Source organism: Panthera uncia, chromosome E1 (assembly GCF_023721935.1).
Source record: "Panthera uncia isolate 11264 chromosome E1, Puncia_PCG_1.0, whole genome shotgun sequence".
Taxonomy (NCBI): domain Eukaryota; kingdom Metazoa; phylum Chordata; class Mammalia; order Carnivora; family Felidae; genus Panthera; species Panthera uncia.
The window spans coordinates 34,521,323-34,547,079 of record NC_064814.1 but is presented as its reverse complement, the minus strand read 5'-3'; the positions used below and the strand labels follow the sequence as shown (position 1 = coordinate 34,547,079).

Sequence of the window (25,757 nt, the reverse complement as noted above, 5' to 3'; positions counted from 1 at the left end):
CCTTTCCCAATTTCTCAATAATGTTATAATGTATTATAATTTTTAAACAAAGTTTACAAAGGCACTGTTTGTTGTCAACTGACAACCTGTTTGCTTACAATACTATCTCCTCTACATATACCACCCTACTTGCAATGCCACCTGAACTGATCTTTTATGACCTGAGTTAAAACATCACTTCTTTCCTTTCATTTCCAGACTTCTCTCTCTCTCTCTCTCTCTCTCTCCAATAAGCTCCTTGAGGCTAGTATCACTTCTTACTTGTCTTGGTAGCCCTAGCACTCAGCACAAAGCCTAGAACATTATGTAGGCATTTAATAAATAACCAATCAATCATTCAATTATGTAGTTACTCCAATAACCATAAGAAATCTAAGTGCTTTTGTCATATCAAAGCACAGACCATAATTTTTTAAATATTTATTTATTTTTGAGAGAGTGGGGGAGGGACAGAGACAGGGAGACACAGAATCCAAAGTAGGCTCCAGGCTCTGAACTGTCAGCACTGAACCTGATGCAGGGCTCGAACTCACGAACCACAAGATCGTGACTTGAGCCGAAGTCAGATGCTTAATCAACTGAGCCCCCCAGGTGCCCCAACACAAATACTTTTAATGGTGATGCCAACAAATAGCCTTAATTTTTCTGCTGCCCAAAAGATTTTTTTAAAGCTGTTATAAAATGAAGCGAATAAATTAAAGTGAATAAATTAAAGAGCTATTAAAGGACATCTGGCTGGCTCAGTGGGTGGAGCATGGGACTTTTGTAAGTTCGAGCCCCATGTTGGGTAGAGAAATTACCTAAAAAACAAAATCTTAAAAAAAAAAGAAAGAGCTATTAAAAGCTTCACAAAACACAAATCTATTTTCATGAAACTGATTATACAACACACAAAAACCATTTACATATTAACTTGAAAAAATTAACTTTAAAAAAAGTCACAAAAATTTTACAATAAGACTTTCATCCCATTGGAATACCAAAAGAAATAGAACTTGTTATTACATCTAAATGGGAAAGAAACACAGTCTTTCATGAACAGGACTAAAAAGTGATGCTTTTGGTGGGGGGGGGGGGTGATAAGACAAATAGTTTTAAAAATACCAATTAAAATTTTTTTTAGATAACAAAGATACACAAAGAGACAATAAAAGCCACCTTCAACTTCACAGCACAGACATAATCTATTAATGTTTTGCAATATAGTTGACCCTTAAACAACTTGGGTGGTGGGGTACTAACCCCACCTCCAGTGGAAAATCCATGGATAATTCTTTGACTCTCCAAAAACTTAACTACTAATAGCCTACTGTTGACTGGTAGCCTTACCAATAACATAAAGTCAATTAACACATATCTTGTATATGTATTATATACTGTATTCTTACAATAAAGTAAGCTAGAGAAGAAAATGTCATTAAGAAAATCATAGGGAGGTCACCTGGGTGGCTCAGTAGGTTGAACATCTGACTCTTAATTTAGGCTCAGGTCATGACCCCAGAGTCTTGGGATCAAGCCCCACATAGGACTTTGCACTGAGCATGGAGCCTGCTTAAGATTCTCTCTCTCTCCCTCTACCCCTTTCCCTGGCTTGTGCTCTCACACACACTCTCTCTCTAAACCAAAAAATAAAAAATAAAATAAAATAGTCTTATCACTAAATCTTGTCGGTGAAAAGAGAGTATCTTTGTTAATGTAAGTAACAAATAAAACCTCTAATCCTACAAATCTCCCTACAGAAACAAGTACATCACACACTGTCTATATTAAAAGCAATAAGCTCACACAATTTTATAAGTGTAAGAAAAAAGCTGAGGTTATTATATAGGTCAGCTTGAGCTTCACATCCTTTTCTCTATAAACCACAAACACATTCCTACTTTCTTGAAATCAAATCCTCACCAAAACGAGTATTTTATGAATAATTAGAGACAGTAATATTAATTCTTCTTAACATAAAGGCAGTCCTTGCTTTGCATGGTTACCATATTCATGAATTTCAGTTTCTACAGGTTTGGTTAAATAACACAAGCCCTTCAAAAACACAGTTCAAATTTCAGTCACCACATCATATTAACTGTAAATAATTTCAAAAAATACAAACTTCACGGCTGGTTCTTCAGTCCATGAATCCCGATGTAAATAAAAGATGCGCATTATAATCAGTGACCAATCATGTCACTTCTTTCAAAGCCTGTCTATAATTGGCCCCTATGTAGCTGTTAGAGAGAAGGTGTAATTGTTGTGTGATAAATCCAAGTGATATTTTATGAAAATGGATAATCAAAAGAGGGAACTGGCCAACAAAGATAAAAATGTAGCAAAGAAATGAAGTGATAATGATAAATTCCAATTAAACACAAATGGACATTTAGAAGAAATAGCTGACCATGGAAATGTTGACATTGCTACCTTTCAAGGGACACTAGATATGCATTCAGAGGAACTTAGTGAAAGGTAAATGGGAAAAATAGCCATGACAAAACACCAAGATGTTCCAGAAGAAGCAACACTGGTCAAAAAAAAAAAAAACAACAAAACTTTTAGAGAGCTCACAACATACTTTCACAACATTGAAAACACAAAAGAGAAAATGTTGGAAGCTAACCCAAACTTAGAAAGGAATGACAATGCACCAAAGCATAGAAAAGATGCCCATTCCACATTTTAAGTTATGCAACAAGGCAAGCGTGAAACTACTCTTGACAGGTTTTTCCACAAGGAAATAAAACACTAATTCTGATATTTTATGTTTTATTTATTTTATTTTTTTAAGTTTATATATTTATTTTGAGAGAGAAAGAGAGGAAAAGCACGCATGTGTGAGCAGGCGAGGGGCAGAGAGGGAGAGAGAGAGCATCAGCACAGAGTTCAACACAGGATTCTATCTCACGAACTGTGAGATCTTGACCTGAGCTGAAATCAAGAATCAGACACTTAATCAAATGAGCCACCCAGGTGCCCCCATTTATTATTTTTTTAAAGTAAGCTCTACACCCAACATGGGGCTTGAACTCACGACCCCAAGATCAAGAGTCCCTACTTCTAACATTTTAAATTACACTGGAGTACATAAATATTATCATTGGGCATTTAAAGGAATATCTATAATGCACTGTAAATTACATAAGATGAAAGAATTTGCATTCTAGGACCATAAACATATATACAAACTCATGAAGTATACAAAAAACACAGACACTAAATTACCTCTTCGGTTAACACTGTTTCTTCTTTTCCTATTTTAAATATAGTAGAAATAAATAAATAAATGTATGTATATATGTATGCATGAATCCAAGTAGTAGAGCTGAGTACATCTCATGGATAAAGCCAGAGTTATGATTACCTTTATGCCATCAACTTTGGTAGAGGCAATGTGACAAAACGATGCAGAAGTAAGCTGAAAATGACAATCAGAGCTGAGATGTAAATTCTAAGCATAAAATGACAGCAGGACAAAAATATCAATAGCAAGTAAAAAAGTAAATATGAATTTGATGTGCCATTTTTTTTCTGACAATCTTTAATCTCTAAAATAATATAGTAAGACAATAATTCATATCTTCCAACATACGTGAACAGAAAACAATAAATCAGAATATGCACTGCACTTTCACTATCAATTAATTTTTTGCCAATATTCTGATTTTTTTTATTTTATGAAAAGTAACAACTTCTAAAAGATGAAGAAAATTTAATTTCTTCCCTGGAATACTCTAACTGCACTAAGTTACAATATGTCAATAATGGCATTAATGTTTAACACAACATTTAAGTATTAATAATCAATTAAAGTCAGTTATCCAATATTCAAATTTGGAAAAAAAATTTCAGACTGACACAGCATATCAGATTCCAGTCCAAAATAAAAGTTTCTGCTAATATATGAAGCTACAAAATGCCACTACCAAAAGAGAAGAACTTCTGGAAGAATCATTAGATGAATGGCTAACAATCTCTATTAAAAATGCACAGAGAACAATGCTATAATAAAATTTTGATATGCAAAAGACTACATCTAAGGGATTACATAGTTAAAAAGAAACCTCTTACAGCCAATATTTATCACCCTCTTGAACTCACCTATTAATCTATATATGCCCATTAAGATATATTAACTTTTAAGAACCTATCCCCAGACGTTAAGTTAAAAATACACAGGCAGAGCTCTCTTTTAAAAAGTGCCTCTTGTACCCTCTTGCACTTTCAACAATAGCCAAATTATGGAAAGAGCCTAAATGTCCATCAACTGATGAATGGATAAATAAGTTGTGGTTTATATACACAATGGAATACTACTTGGCAATGAGAAAGAATGAAATATGGCCTTTTGTAGCAACGTGGATGGAACTGGAGAGTGTTATGCTAAGTGAGATACGTCATACAGAGAAAGACAGATACCATATGTTTTCACTCTTATGTGGATCCTGAGAAACTTAACAGAAACCCATGGGGGAGGGGAAGGGGAAAAAAAGTTAGGGAGGGAGGCAAACCGTAAGAGATTCTTAAAAACTGAGAATAAACTGAGGGTTGGGGGCACCTGGGTGGCTCAGTCGGTTAAGCGTCCGACTTCGGCTCAGGTCATGATCTCACAGTCTGTGGGTTCGAGCCCCGCATCGGGCTCTGTGCTGACAGCTCAGAGCCTGGAGCCTGCTTCCGATTCTGTGTCTCCCTCTCTCTCTGCCCCTCCCCTGCTCATGCTCTGTCTCTCTCTGTCACAAAAATAAATAAAAACATTAAAAAAATAAATAAACTGAGGGTTGGTGGGGGGCCGGGGGGGGGGGGGGGGAGAAAGTGGGTGATGGGCATTGAGGAGGGCACCTGTTGGGATGAGCATTGGGTGTTGTATGGAAACCAATTTGACAATAAATTTCATATTTAAAAAATTAAAAAAATTAAAAAATTAAAAGTGCCTACCTAAAATAAAAGATCTTAAAATATATAAATGTCATCTGCATCACTAAGTAGCAATCATATAGTCTCTATTCCAGCAGCATATAGAACATATAAGCCTTAGGCAACCACAGCACTTCGGCTAACAAAGATTAAATTTTAGAATTCATGAAGACACAAGGCACTTCTCATCCTTCAGGAAGAGACTACCTGCTACCATTTGTGTATGTGTTTGCAGAATAGAGGCTGACTTTTTTCATGTTCCTCAAAGAATAGCCTGACTTTCCACCCTGGCTAAGATTCGATAATAAAGTTGGCTCTCCTGACAGCACTGCTTTTATGAGTATTGTTCGTTTTTAATTTATCCATGAAATGTGTGGATTATTTGGAAAATTATTTTTAAAGGATTCTCTTTATGGAGGGGCAGAGTCTTTGCATTATAGGAAGTAGGGTTCTCTCTACCATGGTTTTCTGCAACTATGAGGTCAATCTTTCAGGGTTTTGTGGCTTTATCTCTGCATAATCTAAAACTTTAAATTCCAAACTGCCTGACATCATCAAAATTAAAAACTTCTGAGTAACAAAAGATACTATCAAGAGCATGAAAAACATCCCACAGAAAGGGAGAAAATATTTGCAAATCACATACAAGCATACCTCATTTTACAGTACCTCACTTTTCTGCACTTTGCAGATATTGTTTTTTACAAATTGAAGGTTTGTGGCAACTCTAACAGCATCATTTTTTTCAATAGCATTTGCTTATTTCGTGTCTCTATATCACATTTGGTAATTCTCTCATTATTTCAACTCTTTCATTATTACTATATTTGTTATGGTGCTCAATGATCAGTGATCTTTGATGTTACTATTGTAATTGTTTTGGGGCATCACGAACCATGCCCATATAAGACAGAAAACTTAACTGATAAATGCTGTGTATGTTCTGACTGCTCCACCAACTGGGCATTCCCTCCCTGGTCACTCTTCCTCTCCTCAGGCCTCCCTACTTACTGAGACTCAAAATTGAAATTAGATCAATTAATAATCCTACAATGGTCTCAAGTGTTCAGGTGAAAGGAAGAGCCCCACATCTCTCATTTTAAATCAAAAGCTAAAAATGGGGGCGCCTGGGTAGCTCAGTTGGTTAAGCGTCTTAATTTGGCCTAGGTCATGATCTGGCACTCCATGAGTTCAAGCCCCACATCAGTCTCTGTGCTGACAGCTCAGAGCCTGGAGCCTGCTTCCAATTCTGTGTCTCCCTCTCTCTGCCCCTCCCCCATTTACACTCTGTGTGTGTGTCTCTCTCAAAAATAAATAATAAACATTAAAAAAAAATTTTTAAATAAAAGCTAAAAATAACTAAGCTCAGTGATTAACCTTCAAAAGCACGCTGAAACCTAAGACAGGCCAAAGCCAAAAGCCAGGCCTCTTGCACCAGTTAGCTAAATTGTGAATGCAAAAGAAAGGGGTTTTTTCTTTAATATTTATTTATTTTTGAGATAGCGCACACAAGTAGGGGAAGGGCAGAGGGTGGGGGGGTGGGGGAAACAGAGGATCCGAAGTGGGTTCTGTGCTGTTGCCAACGCACAGAACCCAATGTGGGGCTTGAACTCACAAACAGTGAGATCATGACCTGAACCAAATTCAGACGCTTAATCTACTGAGCCACCCAGGCACCCAAGAAAAATTCTTGAAGAAAATTAAAGCACTATTCCAGTGAACACACAAATGACAAGAAAGCGAAAGTCTTGCTGCTGATAAAAAGTTTTAGTTGTCTAGATTGATCAAACCAGCCACAACATTCCCTGAAACCAAACTCTAATCCAGCATAAGGCTCTAACTCTCTTTAATTCTATGAAGGCTGAGAGAGGTAAGAAAGCTGAAAAAGACCGAAGCTAGCAGAGGTTGGTTCGTGAGGTTTAAGGAAAGAAGCCATCTCTACAACATAAAAGTGTAAGATGAAGCAGCAAATGCTGATGTAGAAACTGAAGCAAGTTATCCAGAAGATATTGGCCGAGATAATTAATGAAGGTGGCTACATTAAGACTTTCACCGTAAATGAAACATTACACTGGAAAAAGAGGTCATCTAGGACTTTCCTAGCTAAAGAGAAATCAATGCCTGGCTTCAAAGCTTCACAACACAGCTGCCTCTCTTGCTAGAGGCTAATGCAGGTGGGGACTTTAAGTTGAAGACAATGCTCACTTACCATTCTGCAAGTCCCAGGGTCCTTAAGAATCCACACTATGTCTACTGCCTGTGGTCTACAAATGGAACAAAGCCTGGATGACAGCACATCCGTTTATATAATTTACTGAATATTTTAAGGCCACTGTTGAGACCTATTGCTCAGAAAAAAAAAAAAAAAAATCCTTTCAAAATACAACTGCTCATTGATAATGAACCTGGTGGTTACCGAAGAAAGCTGACGGAGATGGACGAACTTAATGTTGTTTTCATGCCTGCTAATACAACATCTATTCTGCAACCCACAGACCAAGAAGTAATTTCAACTTTCAAATCTTTTTCTTTAAGAAATACATTTCAGGGACACCTGACTCTTGATGTCCTCTCAGGTCAGGTCGTGAGATCTAGCCCTGCATTGGACTCCCACTAAGCATGGAGCCTACTTGGGATTCTCTCTCTCCCTCTCTCTGCCCCGCCCCTACTCACACACGCACACGCACCCGTTCTCTCAAAATAAATAAACTTTTAAAAAATAAATTAAAAAGAAAATAAAAAGGAAAAAAAATACATTTCCTAAGACTACAGCTGCCATAGTGACTCCTCTGATGGATCTGGGCAAAATAAATTAAAAACCTTCTGGAAATGATTCATCATTCTAGATGCCATTAAGTACATTTCTGACTCATGGGAAGGGGTCAAAATATGAACATTAACAGGAGTTTGGAAAAAGTTGATTCCAACCCTCATGGATGACTTTGGGGTTTCAAGACTTCAGTGGAGAACCTGCAGATGTGGTGCCTATAACCTAGAGAACTAGAAGTGGCGCCTAAAGATATGACTGAATTGCTGCAATCTCACGATAAAAGTTTAACGGGTGAGGAATTAATTTTCATTTATTTTTTTTAAGTTTATTTATTTTTGAGAAAGAGAGAGCAAACACAAGCAGGGGAGGGGCAGAGAAAGAGAGGAAGACACAGAATCTGAAGCAGGCTCTAGGCTCTGAGCCATCAGTGCAGAGCCCAATGCAGGGCTCAAACTCACAAACAGCAAGATCATGACCTGAGCCAAAGTCAGACACTTAACCAACTGAGCCAACCAGGGGCCCCTAATTTTAATGAATGAGTAAAGAAAGTGGTTTCTTGAGACAGAATCTACTCCTGGTACAGATGCTGTAAAGATGGTTGAGGGATGTCTGGCTGGCTCAGTCAAAAGAGCACGTAACTTTTGATTTCAGGGTCATGAGTTCGAGCCCCACATTGGGTGTAGAGATTACTAAAAAAAAAATTGTTTTAAAAACCTATAAACTATAAAAAAAAGATGCTGAAATTACAACGAAGGATATAGAATATAAACTAAGTTGACAAAGCAGCAGTGGGGTTTGAGAACACTGACTTTCAATTTTGAAATAAGTTCTACTGCAAGCAAAATGCTATCAAATAGAATCTCATGCTACAGAAAAACTGTTTATGAAAGGAAGAATCAATCAATACAGCAGACTTCACTGTAGTCTTATTTTAAGAAATTGCCACAGCTACCCCAACTTTTAGCAACCACCACCCTGAGCAGTCAGCAATCAACACCAAGGCAAGACCCTCTACCAGCAAAAAGATTATGACTCGCTGAAAGTTCGGATGACGGTTAGCATTTTTTTTTATTTTTTTAAGTTTATTTTTTTATTTTTGAGAGAGACAGAAACAGCATGAGCAGGGGAGGGGGAGAGAGAGAATCCCAAAGCAGGCTCTGCACTGTCAGCACAGAGCCTGATGCAGGGCTCAAACTCACAAAACCGTGAGACCATGACCTGAGCCTAAACCAAGAGTTGGACACTTCACCGACTAAGCCACCCAGGTGCCCCTAAATAGTTTTTAATTGTGGTATGTAAATTGCTTTTTCAGACATAATGCTAATTCACACTTAACAGACCATAGTATAAACATAACTTTTATATAACCAAGCACAGGAAGACATGCTCAACATCACTAGCCATTAAGGAAACACAAAACTACAATGAGGGGCCCCTGGCTGGCTCAGTCAGAAGAGCATCTAACTCATAATCTCAGGGTCATGAGTTCAAGCCCCATATTGGGTGTGGAGCCTACTTAAAAAAAAAAAAAAAAAAAACTACATGAGACACTATTTCACAACCAATAGGATGGGTAAAATAAGAAAGATAACAACAAGTACAGACAAGGATGTGGAAAAATCATAACTCTCATACATGACAGGAGTGTAAAATAGCGCAGCCACTCTGGACAATAGTTTGGTAGTTCCTCAAACTTAAACATCAAGTTACCATATGACCCAGCAATTTTACTCCTAGGTAGACATTCAAAAGAAATGAAAGCAAGGCGCCTGGGTGGCTCAGGCAGTTAAGTGTCCGACTTCACGTCAGGTCATGATCTCTCAGTTCGTGAGTTCAAGCCCCACATCGGGCTCTGTGCTGACAACTCAGAGCCTGGAACCTGCTTTGGATCCTGTGTCTCCCTCTCTCTCTGCCCCTCCCCAGCTTGCCCTCTGTCTCGTGCTTTCTCTCTCTCAAAAATAATGAATACACATTAAAAAAATTTTTTTTTAAATAAAAAGAACTGAAAGCAGGAACTCAGATCTTTGTCCACCAATGTCCACATGTCTATTAATAGGTGAATGGATAAACAAAATGGAGTACACACATTATTCACCCATAAGAAGGAATGAAATTCTGCTACATGCTACAACATGGATGAATCTTAAAAACGTTACGCTAAGCGAAAAATGACACAAAAGGGTAAATATTGCATGATTCCACTCATATGAGGTACCTAAAATGGGCAAATTCAGAGACAAAAAGTAGAAGAGAGGTTACCAGGGTAGAGGGTGGGGGAAGAAAATGGGGAGTTATTTAAGGATTATAAAGTTTCTGTTTGGGGTAATGAACACGTTCTAGAAACAAATATTGGTGACAATTATACTATATTATGAATGTACTTAATGCCACTGAATTATACAATTTTATTTTATTTTATTTTTTTTTAACGTTTATTTATTTTTGAGACAGAGAGAGACAGAGCATGAACGGGGGAGGGTCACAGAGAGAAGGAGACACAGAATCCGAAACAGGCTCCAGGCTCTGAGCTGTCAGCACAGAGCCTGACGAGGGGCTCGAACCCATGGACCGTGAGATCATGACCTGAGCCGAAGTCAGACGCTTAACCAACTGAGCCACCCAGGCGCCCCTGAATTATACAATTTTAAATGGTTCAGAGGATGGGGTTCACAGGTTTGAGCCCCACATCAGGCTCTGCGCTGATAGTACGGAGTCTGCTCGGGATTCTCTCTCCCTCTCTCTCTGTTCCTCTCCCACTTGTGCTCTCTCAAAATAAATAAATAAACTTTAAAAATAATAAAATAAAATAATAAAGTTGTCCAAGCAGTAGATTTCATCTTATGTATAATTTACCACAGTAATAAATTGCTAAAGCCAGAAAATCAAAACTATGTACATAACTGAACTTGTGAAGATCAGACAAAAATTCGTATGAAATATCTCATAATTCCCTTACAACAATCCTAAAACATATGGTTGAAAATACAATACTGATCATAAGGCTATATTCCTATTACAATCAGAAATCGTGAGGCACCTGGGTGCTTCAGTCAGTTGAGTGTCTGACTTGATTTCAGCTCAGGTCATGATCTAATGGTTTGTGGAATCAAGCCCTGCGTCAGGCTGTGCACTAACAGTGCAGAGCCTACTTTCTGCCCCATTCCCACTTGCACTCTCTCAAAACAAATAAATAAACATGTTTTAAAAATTGTAATTTAGTGCAATTTTTGCTTTCTCTCTCATATATATGAGAAAAGGCATATTTATGTATTTGTTAATATCAGAATCACAAGAGACACCGATAAGAAGTAAACACCTTGCGGGGCGCCTGGGTGGCGCAGTCGGTTAAGCGTCCGACTTCAGCCAGGTCACGATCTCGCGGTCCGTGAGTTCGAGCCCCGCGTCAGGCTCCGGGCTGATGGCTCGGAGCCTGGAGCATGTTTCCGATTCTGTGTCTCCCTCTCTCTCTGCCCCTCCCCCGTTCATGCTCTGTCTCTCTCTGTCCCAAAAATAAATAAAAAACGTTGAAAAAAAAATTTAAAAAAAAAAAAGAAGTAAACACCTTGGGAGCATTCTCAAATCTTCAAACTGAGGCAAACACATAAGATGAGCAAAAGTCTTCTAAATTCCATTGCAACCTACAATTGTCTACCTTTTTTTTTTTTTTTTTTTAACGTTTATTTATTTTTGAGACAGAGAGAGACAGTGCGTGAACAGGGGAGGGGCAGAGAGGGAGACACAGGATCTGAAACAGGCTCCAGGCTCTGAGCTGTCAGCACAGAGCCCGACGCGGGGCTCGAACTCACGGACCGTGAGATCATGACCTGAGCCGAAGTCAGACGCCCAACCGACCGAGCCACCCAGGCACCCCACAATTGTCTACCTTCTAATAACTTCTTCTAACATATATAAAACTGCCTGCCATGCACTGCAGTTCTCTTGGACCTATAATTTTAACTTTCAGTCACATTCCTATAAACTGCAAATTGGGAGTTTGAGATAAGAGCCACATGTTATTTAAACATTCAGAAGAAAACATGAAAATGAAAGTTAAAAGATCTTAAAAAAAAAAACTAAATAAGATAACTTCATTTTAAGAAGCAACACATCACAATCATATAAAGACACCAAGTAACCATCTGGTTCTCTCCCTCATCAAGCATATGCTGAACAGCTATTTGTGCTGAAAACAATGCAAAGTGGTTTTTAAAACAAACAAAATTCCGGGGCGCCTGGGTGGCTTGGTCGGTTAAGCATCCGACTTCGGCTCAGGTCATGATCTCGCGGTCCGTGAGTTCGAGCCCCGCGTCGGGCTCTGTGCCGACAGCTCAGAGCCTGGAGCCTGTTTCAGATTCTGTGTCTCCCTCTCTCCGTGACCCTCCCCCGTTCATGCTCTGTCTCTCTCTGTCTCAAAAATAAATAAACGTTAAAAAAAAAAAAAAAATTCCTCCTCAAGAAACTTAAAGTGGGGAGATTAAGTTAATACATATAACACAATGCCATAGGTATGTAAAAATATTCAAATACCAAGGACACAAATTAAGAGTCATAGGACTTCAAAGGAGATAAGTGCTGGACAGTCCAGGAATATTCCAGAGAAAAGTTAAGATCTAGGCAAAGTCCAGAAGTCCAGAAAGATGAGGAGAATCAAATGAAAATGAGCCCTTCATAATCTAGCCTCATCTTGCCTGTCCAACACTGTATACAATATAAAATTATTAGAATAGATGAAGGTAGAGAAAAACTCAGTCCACATAAGAGAAATCACAGAAATACAAAATGGAGAGCAAATCAATTGGCCCACATAATGCTTATTGTGGAGAAAAAATTAAAAATTTTAAGTAGAAGTACATATTGTTATATAAATTATATTTAAAAAGTTCCAGGGGCGCTTGGGTGGCTTAGTTGGTTGAGCATCCGACTTCGGCTCAGGTCACGGTATCCCGGTTCGTGGGCTCAAGCCTCGCATCGGGCTCTGTGCTGACAGCTCAGAGCCTGGAGCCTACTTCAGATTCCATGTCTCCTCTCTCTCTGCCTCTCCCCCGTTCACACTTTGTCTCTCTCAAAAATAAATAAACATTAAAAAAAAATTTTTTTTTAAAGTTCCAAAAATTGCATGGAATTTTGACCTAACTTTAGCATATTTTTCTATTCACACCAATAAGTATTTTCTATTTATGAAAAATTTGAGTGTCTCAGAACCAATCAAGGTTCACCTGCAAAATGTGAGCATTAATTTTAATGCTGTTTTTAGCTGCTAATTATAACACAACTTACAAATCTACAAGTCTTTTCGTATAAGATTATGTTTCCTTTTCCTTCGTATTTTCTACTGAGTGCTTCATAAATTCAGGTAATTTTAGTTTAGGGCAAGCAGATATTCTTTTTAACCCAAATTTTAAATGTTTATTTTTCTGGAATATTTGAATATTTGTATAAATGTCATGAAACTATAATTTATCCCATAAAAATACAATTTACCAAATTTTGACTATTAGTTTTATTCTGTCAGCTTTCTCCTTTATTCAGAGGGCACCCATTCATTCAATCAACATTTTAATAAGCCCTGCCTTATTACCTTCTAAGCTCTAGAGTTATTCTCAAGGATTTCAGAACTCAAAGTAGACAGCCAATTAAACTAGCAGCTGTAATGAAGAGGGATAACCACTACAATCAAAGTGTGTTACAGCAGAGAGGAGGAGGAAAAGTAGGAGCAATATGAGGGAAGACTACTGAGAGGACTTGATGCCTGGGCTTAGTTTTAATGGATAAGGATCTGGTAAAGCTGTCAGTTCAGGGAGAAAGATGTGTGTCAATTCATCAATAAGCACATACTTAACGCCAGACACTATGCCAGCTTCTGGAAATAAAAAAAAATACACTAGCCCTAATTTCAAGATACTGGTAATCTTTTCGGAAATGTACTTCATAAAGAAAAGGTTTAAAATTTGGTGGTTTTTTATTTTTTCAAATTTATATCCAAATCAGTTAGCATACAGTGCAACGATGATTTCAGGAGTAGATTCCTTAGTGCCCCTTACCCATTTAGTCCATCCCCCCCCCCACAATCCCTCCAGTAATCCTCAGTCTGTTCTCCATATTTATGAGTCTCTTCTGTTTTGTCCCCTTCCCTGTTTTTATATTATTTTTGTTTCCCTTCCCTTATGTTCATCTGTTTCGTCTCTTGAAGTCTGCATATGAGTGAAGTCATATGATTTTTGTCTTTCTCTGACTAATTTCACTTAGCATAATACCCTCCAGTTCCATCCATGTAGTTGCAAAAGGTAAAATTTGGTCTCAAAAATGAGTTCATGGGGCACCTAGGTGATTCAACTGGTTACACATCAGACTTGATTTTGGCTGAGGTCATGCTCCCAGGGTCATGGGAGCAAGCCCCACGTTTGGCTCTGCGCTGAGCATGGAGCCTGCTTAAAATCCCCCACCTCTCTCTGTCCCCCTGCCCCTCACCCCTGCTCATGTGCTCTCTAAAGTAAAAATTAATTAATTATGGGCACCTGGGTGGCTCAGTAAGTTAAGCATCCATGACTCAGGTCATGATCTCTTGGTTTGTGGGTTTGAGCCCCACATCAGTGCTGACAGCTCAGAGCCTGGAGCCTGCTCTGAGTTCTCTCTCTCTCTCTACCCACCCCTGCTCGCACACTCTCTCTCAAAACTAAAAAAAAAAAAAATTTTTAATTTTTAATTAATTAAAAAAATAGGGCACCTGGGTGGCTCAGTTGATTGGGTGTCCAGCTTCTGCTTGGGTCACGAGTTTGTGGTTCGTGGGTTTGAGCCCTGCGTCAGGCTCTGTGCTGATGGTGCAGAGCCTGCTTAGGATTCTCTCTCTCCCCCTCTCTCTCTTTCATGCACTCTCTCTCTCTCTCAAAAAAATAAACTTAAAAAGAAAAAAGAACACAGTGCTCTGGGTGTATTAATATATACATGAAAATTAAAAAATGGGTTTGCATCTCATTTAAAAAATTTAGTTCACCATGCACACACATACAAAATGAATATTGTATGATTCATTTATACAAGACTCAAACATAGGTAAAGCTAATGTATAGGGACAGAAATTAGAATAGTGGTTACCTCTGCGGGGCAGTATCAACTGGGAGAGGGCAAGAGAGAGCCTACTGCAATGCTAGAAATGTTGCTCTCTATCCTGGTTTTGCATGGTGGTTGCTTAGGTACATAGCTAGAATTTCACTAAGCTATATAGTAAAATTTGTGCACTTTAGTGTATGTAAGTAATAAAGGAAGGCATTCCAAGATCTAGGAAGCAGCATTTCAAAGGCAGAGAGTGTTCACACAGAAGCCAAATCACAGAAACTACAAGGGCTTGCCAGACTAAAGACTGTCTTCAAACCATAGGTGTTGGGCACTTCCCACTGATGAGCATCTGAGTAAAATGACCAGTTGTGTATTTCAGAAAGATTATTCTGGTGGAAATATAAAGAATGGATTGAGGAGATAGGAGACTAATAATAGTCCAGAGGACAGAAGGCCTTTTCTAAGGCAGTAACTTTAAAGATGCAGAAGTAAGGGGGCACCTGGGTGGCTCAGTCAGTTAAGCATCCGACTTTGGCTCAGGTCATGATCTCGTGGTTTGTGAGTTCCAGCCCTGCGTTGGGCTCTGTGCTGACAGCTCAGAGCCTGGAACCTGCTTCAGATTTTGTGTCTCCCCCTCTCTATGCCCCTCCCATACTCATGCTCTGCCTCCCTCTCTCAATAATAAACATTAAAAAGTTTTTTAAAAAAAAGATGCAGATGAAACGTAAGATAGTAAGAAGATATCATCAAAGGGACACTGTGATGGATTAAATTTGAACAGAGAAAATTTAAAAAAAGGTCTCAACTGATAAACCAGGTTTCTGGCTTGGGATCATAGGCAGTAAACCACATACATGCAATATATAAGCCGATCTGTGGAAAAATAAGTTGCATTTAGTTTGGGACTCTACTGAAATAATATTAAAAAACACGCTCCAAAAAAAAAAAAAACTCCACTCAAAATAGAACATTTTTCTATGACGTTATTTACTGCCAAGTGCTCATTCAGTTGATATCCTATTTCTTTCATTATTTAAATATAATTTATTTGGCAATCTTCTGTCAACTTCAATTTATATCTATATGTACCAGTAATGTGACAATATAAAATGCTTCCACCATTAGATAATTACTCCTTACTATGCCTCTAAGCCTATAAAGAATAAGTAATTTCTTGTCCTTCCATAATTAGCTGTAAAGAGGTATTCTTACCTCAGCATCTCTGACAAAGAATTAACTTCTGATCTATAAAACTCCACACAGTGAAATATTTCACTTATGGATGCTTGCATAAACTAAAGAATCTCTAAACCAAATTTATTAATCAAACAACTGCTCTAAACCCACCACAGCTTCCTACCACAGCTGCTCACCAACAGATTCCAAAACCAACTTTAAAGCAGAGCCAGAAATGACATAATAAAACATTAATACAAGTAACATTTTTTAAAGGCAAAAGATGCATTTAAATATATGTACACAGATATAAAAATACAAGTTTTAAACCTCAGGGCATACACCCATGAGCACACACACATTTATCCTGAACAAAGTTTTCTCTAAAAGTTTAATCTGGTTTTTAGAAAAGATTGCTTTGATATACAATTCAGCCATTCAACAAACACGTACTGAGTAGCTAACATAGGACAAATAACATGTAATTGCTAGAAATAGCAGTGAACAAAACAGACATGTCCCCACCCTCATGGAGGTTTACAATCTAGTGGTATGTGATCATGAAAACTGCAATCTAGGGCAATGTCTTCCTCTTACCCCAGTTTCTAACTGACCATGCAATGAATCTGCCCTAAGGCTTAAATTAAGACCCACATGACCAGAGATTAAGGATTACTAAAAAGGAACTTCAGTATCAGTATAATTACTTGGTTAAAACAGAGACAGCCTCTTAGAAACTGAAGAGTGGAAAAAAAGAATAGAGATATAAGAATTATTTTAAAGCAAGAAAGCACCAGGTCAAGAATGAAGGTCTTAAAGCTTCACTACCCATTGCACCCTTCTTCAGGAAGCTACCAGAGAACAAGCTCCATCAAAATAACGCGTAAATCAAGAAAGAGGAAACAAGGCATACAACAGGAGATCCAACACAGAACACTGAAGGAAATCTCAGAATAAATGGTAAAGAAGATCCCAGCATGGCAGCTATGCTTCAAGCACAAAGGCAATAGGTACAGACCTGAATAGGCCAAAAAGCTCCAAAAAAATTTTCCAATATAATGAGCCAAGTGAACATTAATTTATGGATTAGATTTAACTATTGGTGGGATTTTGGGGGTTGGATTATAGTGAATAGAATCCCAAGCAAATAAAAGAGAAGATAATTATTAAAGGAAATATTTAGAAGGAAAGTATACAGGAAAAGTAATCCTACTATATTAAATGGCTTAGCTGTGAAAAGCATTTATAAAAACCTAATCATGTAAATACTGAACAATGATCTAACCATAATTAAAATATACATATACCAAGATGAGGAAATGGGACTACAGGGGGCGTACATGTGTGTATCTGGAGGGCAGGTAGCAGTGAAATAAAGAGCTAAATCCTAATCTTTAATACTGGGATGCCAAATAAACATTCCTTAAATGAAAAAAAAAAAGTATCAATATAAATATATTACTTAGAGATAAAAAGTAAAGACCAATTAATAGATTTAAAATATTAAAAGTACTGGATAATAAGCAGAAGAAAACTGCCAAGGGAGACAGGGTAACAGTACTACTGCTTTCATAAGTAACCCTGTAGAACTATTTGATTCTAAATTCTGTACATATATCACTGTGATAAAAATTAAAACTAAAAGACTAGAAAAGAAGGAGGGAGGAGGAGCATTAGTTATGGAACTTAAGAGAAAAAGAAACTTGGGAGCCAAAAAAAGGGGGGGAGGGGGCACCTGGGTGACTTAGGCGGTTAAGCATCCGACTTCTGCTCAAGTCATGATCTCACAGTTTATGGGTTCGAGCCCCGCATCAGGCTCTGGGCTGACAGCTTGGAGCCTGGAGCCTCCTTCGGATTCTGTGTCTCTCCTTCTCTCTGCCCCTCCCCCTGCTCATACTGTGTCTCTCTCTCTCATAAATAAATAAACATATATTTTAAAAAGCTATACATACATTTTTTATTTATTTATTTATTTATTTATTTATTTATTTATTTTGTTTTTAGTGAATTCTATGCCCAATGTGGGGCTCAAACTCATGAGCCTGAGATCAAGAGTTGCATGCTCTACCAACTGAGTCAGCCAGGCGCCCCTAAAATTTACTTTTAAATCACCTGGACTATTTCAAACCAATGAGAACACTCTGTATATTGATGTAAATCTTATTCTCAGCTTCCAAATTAACACTGTACATTTTAAACAAGTAAGTTTCCAACTCTTAGATTTGGCAGTAGGATGATGCTTGTCATCATGGATGAAAAGTACATGAAGATCACTGTCTAAAAATAAATCATTTCATGAGCAAAATTATTAAATATTACATTTTTACAAAAAGACATTCTCCAGTGTTCATAAACATAATACTTAATGACACACTAGTCTCTTAATATCCACTTAGTAATTTACATTATGAGGTATCAACTTAAATACCTGAACTAAACAGATAAAATTATATATTATATTTAAGGCTGTTACATTTTTATCTATCATTCAAAATCTTTAGCACATTTTTCAAAGCTGATTTAAGGAAATCTTGAGATGAATACATTGTTTGGTATACTGAGTCCTTATCAGTACCTGATCATTTACCCTCCAACCTTACAAACATTATTCAAGTTCTCCAAATCTTCTACCCATCATTTATACATTCACCGCCATCCAATATTTACTGAACACTTAAAATACACCTGGCACTGCACCTATACTGGTACCGGAGATTCATGATCATGTCTGACAATAAACATGTTAATTATACATTATGATAAAGGCTACAAATGAACATTACAGAATAGTGCAACACTGATGGAAAACCACTTCATATAAGATAAGAGAAGGCCTTACTAAGGCCATCAGAGCTTGGACTTCAGGTATGAAGAATGAGCCAGACCTGTGAAAATTTGTAAGCAGCCTTTCCAGCCTGAGAGGAAAGGAATCAACAGAATCTCATTTGAATTGTAGGATTACACTGGCTGCTGCCGTGAAACTAGAAAACCACTGCATGGTATCTTAGAAAGAGATGATGGCAGCTAGGACTAGAGTAGCAGCAGTGAAGATGAATAGAAGTTAACAGACTAGACTGGATACCAAACTAAATGAAGTTAGATGGCCAACTCAAACTGGGGATAAGAAGATAGGCCAGATGGTGAAAGAAAGGAAAAACTGAGGAAGTCTGCAAGATTCTTCACTTTAGCAACTATCTTGCAATAGCAGTACTAATTATTATCCTGGAAGAAAGACTAGGGGAGGACTACTTTGATAGAAGGGTCCTTTTCATAATGCAATCTCTTTAGAGTCTTTCACAAGTCATTAAAAAAGGCAAGAATCACAGCAAACCTTAAAAGCCTTTTCCTCTGAGGGCTACAATGCTGAGACAACCTAACTTCTTTATGGAAATGAAAGAGGAGCTGGAGAATTTCTTTGTAAAACTTCATTTTAGCATAGTTTCCTTTAATGCTGTGCAACATCAAGGATTCCAAGAACCATATTACAGCAAGGTCTTGATATATCAATTTTTCTGACCCTTGTCTACAAAATAGTTATTAACTTGAGATTTCCCTGAACTAAAAAGAGACTTATGTCAATGAACATTAAATCCCTAATAAGGAAGGGTGTTAAAGAAGGCCTTCATCTTTGAATAGATAGGTCTTCTAATAGATAGGTCTCTGACTTTAACGTAAATACTAAAATACTAGTTTCATCAGGCTTTTGTGTCAGTTAGTAATTAATGATCCACCTTTTATTTTCAAAAGATCCTTATTACTAGATAAGAGGAACAAGAAAATTTATTCGCATAAAGAAAGAGGTGGAGTGGCTCAATTTAAATATTCATTTTTTTAAAAAGCAGATTTTTTGTTTAAAGTTATTTATTCATTTAAGTAATCTAAACCTAATGTGGGGCTCAAACTCACAATCCGGAGATCAAGAGTCCCATGCTCCTTAGACTAAACCAGCCAGGTGCCCCTGCAGTGGCTCAATTTAAATACATACATCATGAAGCCTAAAAGGTAAAAGCAGAAGCATAAACAAGTCCTGAGCAGAGAAGCCATACTTTCTGGATACAGTATGAAAAGAACTCTCAGTCCCATCTTAGTCTTCTCAGTACCATTATCAAACCATTGCCCATTTTTTCTAATTGGAGTATAACTGACATACAACATTATATCAGTTTTAGGTGATCTGACAATTATATACATTACAAAATGCTCACCATGATTAGTGTAGTTAGCATCTGTCGCCAAAGTTATTACAATATTATTGACTATATTCCCTCTGCTGAACTTTCCATCCCTGTGACTTAATTATAACTGGAGTTTGTACCTCTTAATCTCCTTCACCTAGTTTACCCATTCCCTCACCCGCCTCCCCTCTGACAACCACTAACTTTTTTCTCTATATTTATGAGTCTGTTTCTCTTTGTTGCTATTGGTTTGTTCATTTGTTTTTTAGATTCCACATATAAGTGAAATCATATGGTATTTGCTTTTCTCTATCTGACTTGTTTCATTTAGCATAATACCCTCTAGGTCTATCCATGTTGTCCAGATTCAAATCACCAACATTTTTTTTTTTTTAAGTAGGATTCACACCCAGTATGGAGCCCAATGCAGGACTTGAACTTACAACCCTGAGATCAAGACCTAGGCTGAGATCAAGAGTCAGATGCTTAACCAACTGAGCCACCCAGGCACCCCAAAACCACCAACTTTTAATTCATAAATAAAATACCTTCACCTCTGGCTATTTAACATCAAACCTTCTAATCCAGCTCTCAGACTTAATCTTTAGTACTCCAAATCCAAAGATGGATTTCCTATAGTCCTAGCAAGAATAATAATCATTTCTCTAACTTTTCCTGTGACCTACATATTATCAAGTACCAAAAATCTTCCTTTTCTCCTGAAAAAACAACTCATGATTGGTTGGTCACCACATTACTAACCCTAGGTTACTTACACATCTTTCTGGAAGGCGACCCTGAATGCTGTCACTGTGAAGTCTCACTAACCAGGCACAAGACAAACAATTAACAAAAAAAAAAAAAAAAGAAAAGAAAAGAAAAAAAAAAAAAAAAAACAACAGCTGTTCAGTTTGGTAAATGGAAGGCCATTATCCATCAAGTGATGTCACCTCATTCTGCTCATCCTCCCCAAATCCAGGGTTCATTAGTGTATTTATCTCCTCTTTGTCATGGACACTCCATAAGGAGTGTCGAACTGGAGACTATGAAGAACAGCACCTATGTAATTATTTAGGTGACTACATATAAAGAGACTAACTTAAAACTGCCCCATTTTTCTCCTTTATGTATAATAACAGCTGGTTAGGTATACTTGCAAATGGCTTAACCAAAACTTGCAATTCCACTGTAATGCAAGAAGAGTCCACTGATAGATTTAATAAATTCAGATGAAGGCAAATTAAGTGCCTTAATAAGAGAAAACAGTGCATCCTAGAAGATGCCAACTGTGAAATTAAATTTTCACTGATACAATGATATATTATGCTAAACCACCTAACATCACATCATAGGCAGTATAATATCAACGAGATTTTAGTATTAACACTACGAAACTTGATGAATAAAATCTTGATTGGTGAGTCAATGTTTTAGAGCTTATTAGGGCTGGTAGATAATAAGCAAAATGAAAAGTACTGGAATCTTTAACTATTACATGCTTAATTATTTCACTAGCAAAGACAATAACCTTTAAGTGACGAGGAAATAAAACACTTTAATACACAATTATTGAGCACATACAATGAAATGAATAGTGTTAGGGCACTTTCAGGCCAATACACCAACACACACTCTACATTCCTATAGCACTTCGTTCTATAGCACTGTAGAATTTAACATACTATATGTTAGTTATTTATAAATGATATACATATATACTACTTTTTGCAAATATTGTCCATTATCAAACATACACAAAATAAGGGCACCTGGGTGGCTCAGTCAATTAAGTGTCCAAGTTCAGCTCCGGTCATGATCTCACGGTTCGTGAGTTCCAGCTCCGCATCGGGCTCTGTGCTGACAGCTCAGAGCCTGGAACCTGCTTCAGATTCTGTGTCTCCCTCTCTCTCTGCCCCTCCCCTGCTCATGCTCTGTCTCTCTCTCTCAAAAATAAATAAAAATTAAAAAAAAAATTCACAAAATACAACTTTAAAAAGATGTTTCAATATTTTATCCCTACCTCATATGGATAGTCCTGCATACACCTTGAGTTACATACACTTCAGTGGACTGACCAGGCTATATGCTCCTAGAGAGAGGGTTTTAGTCATCTTTGCTTCCTTGGTGCCTAAGTCACAGGTAGCACTCAGTAAAAATTGCTGTATTTCATCACCCAACTATTTAGTCCAATGTAAAGTGCCAAAATTCTTTCTAAAAAATTTTTTTAATGTTTATTTATTTTTGAGAGAGACAGAGAGCAAGCAGGGGAGGGCAGAGAGAGAGAGACACACAGAATCAGAAGTAGGCTCCAGGCTCTGAGCTGTCCGCACAGAGACAAATGCAGGGATTGAACTCACGAACCATGAGATCATGACCTGAGCCAAAGTCGGACACTCGACTGACTGAGCCACCCAAGCACCCCAGTTCTTCTTAAGGAAAGGGATTAGAAGAAATTCACCCACTATATTTTATTAACATCATTTAAAAGTTAAGGACAATTTTAATTCAGCCAATTCTAGGGGGGAAAAAAAGCCTTATTATTCTCAGTTTCCAGAATGATGAAACGGAGAGAGGAGCAGGAAGAAAGAATTAAAGAACTGGAGATTTTTAAGTTTCTCGGAGTTCTAAAATACTCTAAACTTCAACTCCTCTTTCATTCAATATTTTTTAATACTATGCTCCAAGCATTTAGAATATATTTTCAGGAATACACAAGCCACAAACTTAGATGCAATAGGAAGTGAAATAAAGAGATGAACATAGCTGCTAAAATTCTCAGTACTCGTGAAGTACAGTAGATGTACTTCAGAAAATACCAGCAATCTAAACCAGGGTCAAGCCTTTCAAAGAAAAGCCTATTTGCATTCTAATCAAGATATTCAAGATAGATAACAAAAATAAAAGCTACCACAAATCTCCCTTAAAAAACTTTAAAGGTATGCTTTCAGAAAACTATTAATGTTTATATAACTGGCACACAGTCTAGCTAAAATAGCATGCAAAATCAATCTTCCTAATTTCTAGAGCTTCTGAAATGTAAATGAGAAGTCACTAAACTGCCCTTCGCTTAGGTAGTGTTATCTGTCATTAACATAACACTCCATTTCCAAGGCTCTGTTTTACGAGATAAACTGCCTGCAATTCCATGTTTGCTTCCAGCAATATACAGTTGACTATTTTTTTTAATACTACCTAAATATGGTTAGGCATTATTTACTGGTCAGTAATTTTAAGAAAGCCAAGAGGGGTAGGCATTTCAGTAGTTTATCAAACTTGTTTTACTTGTACAGTGATTCATATAACCTACATTGTGTTTGTCCAATCCTCTCCCTAACACCCACCCCTATTCACCCTAAAAAGTAAATAAGACCAACAGATAGAGGTTTTGGTACCTATTTAGTTCATGTGCCCCCGCCAAAAGTTCCCAGACCATTTTTTAGCTCTACCAAAAGTTTTATAAATTCTTTCTATATAACCTCAGTAAATGAAATTCTATATTAAAGTCTAACATTTACTACGGTAAATAGTATATTCAAAAGAATTGCCCACTTTAAAAAAAAAAAAAAAAAAAGGCTCCTGGTTTACATTTAGAAATACTACTTATCAGTTTGGTTCTCTCTTTTGCTTTAATTTTCTTCTGGAGCAAAACTGATAAAACAAATTTATTCAAAGAAGAGTTAAAGGTTTTAACAAATATTTTGCTACCTCTTCAAATATACATTTTAAATTCAACAGGCAAACACTTCATAATAAATTGAACAAAGACCTTCAATCAAATCAGTTTAAAACACACCAACTATTTATTTCCTTTATATTTACAAAAGTACTAAAACCTTAGTTTGATATGAGAGAAAGTGGGGTACAGTTGAATAAAAGTTAAATTTTAGAATTCCTTTAATGCCAGCTACATCACCCTCAAACTTAAGAAACAAAATACTTCTAAACCATGAAGCTGTGAATCAATTTGATTGATGTCCTCTTTCATGCCATGTAAAGCCATTGCCTAATTGAGGCCAGACCTGTCAGGCTCAACAGCATCCCGGAAATGATCAGCCTACTAGGGCTGGAAACACATCAAGAATTTGGAATATTTCTCATATTGAGAAAAAAGTTCAAGTAAAATTGTCCATAAGAACAATCATTCATTGTTCTGTAGGAAAAAAAGATATAAAAAGCATATTTTCGTTATTCTGGTCAGTCCACAATGAACACATACATACACCTAAATTCTTTATTTTCAGGTGATATCCCACTGAATTTACCTTTGTTTCTTACATACAAACAAGAGTTTACTACTAAATCCTCATTTTGAATGTCTGTCTTTTAAGCCAATTTTTATTTTATATCCTTAGCTACTGAAACCATCACCTGGAGCAAGGCTGGTTTCTTGACTTAGAAACCTGTTAACAATAATGCCAAGCATCCAACCTGCTTAATGTTTCACTTCTTATCAAAAAAAAACCCATTAAATGTCGAAAAGAAATACACGCATACATACATACACACACACACTCAAATCCCACTCATGAAAAATTAAGTCACATTCCGGCCATAAACTGCAACAGACACTTCCAGTTAGCGTGTGCTTTAGTAATCACCGACAGCGGTATCAGAGAAAGTGGTAGGGGGTTGGGGCTATTAGCAACACACTGCATCAGAGCCAATAAGCAGCAGGCTAGGACTGGCAGCAAGGCCGGTCTCTAAAGGGAGCTATAACACAATATCAGAATGCTGAATTTCCGAATGCCATTTTATAGGAAGGGAGGGGGTGAGAACTGGGGATCAAGTGCAATAAAAGGCTCTGGCCAACGTCTAAGGAGATGTAACCTAAGACAAGGTCTTGTGCAAAACCAGCTGTCCAGTCTCATCTCACCTCAAATACAACTTAATTTCAGGTCGTTCTTATCAAAGTCAGCCGCTCAAAAGGTGAGGGGGTGGCAGGAGTGGATGACGATAGCCCCCTAGAGACTAGCAAAGGCCCTCGGAAAAGGCGGAGACTCCACAACTGGAAGGGGCTTCCAGCAGCAAAAAGAGAAGAGGGCTTTGCAGCCGCCTCCCCTCTCCCTTCCAACCAAGGTTGTTGGGTATGAGCTTAGGATGTTGTCAGGTTTTATGAAGGAGTGATATGAGAAAATGGCAGTAAAGGATGAGGGGGGCTGGAATGGCTGATGCCACCCAAGAAAGGAGGGAGAGAAGACTTCCCTGGACACATCCAAGATAACAACGCCACCAAAGAGCACGGGCATTTCCGTGCCAGAGCCAGATACCCCTCTCTCTGGGAAAGCTTCTCCCCCTTTCCATACGGTCCCAATTCCCAAACACTGCTCCCACCCGACCCTTCTCCCTCATAATATTCCCCGTCGCTCCCCCAAAGAGGGCCTCCTTTCCCATCCTCCTCAGGCACCCTCAAGCGCTCAACCTCCCCTCCCCTTCCCCGGTCACCCACCCTCGGGGCAGCCTGTCGCTGGCCTCCCCCGCACCTCGTCCAGACCCCTCCCCCCCTCACCTCTCCTCAGAGCCTCCTCGTAGCTGAGGAATCCGATCCGTGACTCCTTGGCGCCCATGCTCCCCTCATCCCCTCGGCCGGGGGTCGGAGCCTAATCTCGCCCCCACCCCCCCTCCCGCCTGCGACTAGGCGTCCCTGGGTGACGGTGTCGGCGTCCCCCAGCCCCCTCCTCTCCCCA

General features: G+C 38.0%; 1 protein-coding gene and 1 long non-coding RNA gene across 2 annotated transcripts in view; both read right to left on the bottom strand.

The window, feature by feature from the left end:
- Positions 1–25,757, bottom strand: part of USP32 (ubiquitin specific peptidase 32) — a 248,995-nt gene extending 223,238 nt beyond the window's left edge. The window contains exon 1 of the mRNA XM_049637818.1: positions 25,580–25,757. Coding sequence (XP_049493775.1) covers positions 25,580–25,637 — 58 coding nt within the window. The 5' untranslated portion in view covers positions 25,638–25,757. The remainder of the gene's footprint in view (positions 1–25,579) is intronic.
- On the bottom strand, positions 691–25,573 carry LOC125927466 (uncharacterized). Its single transcript, XR_007459346.1, has 2 exons — positions 11,232–25,573; positions 691–10,985 (listed from the first exon to the last, which is right to left on the bottom strand). It is a non-coding gene; the product is annotated as an uncharacterized LOC125927466 (long non-coding RNA).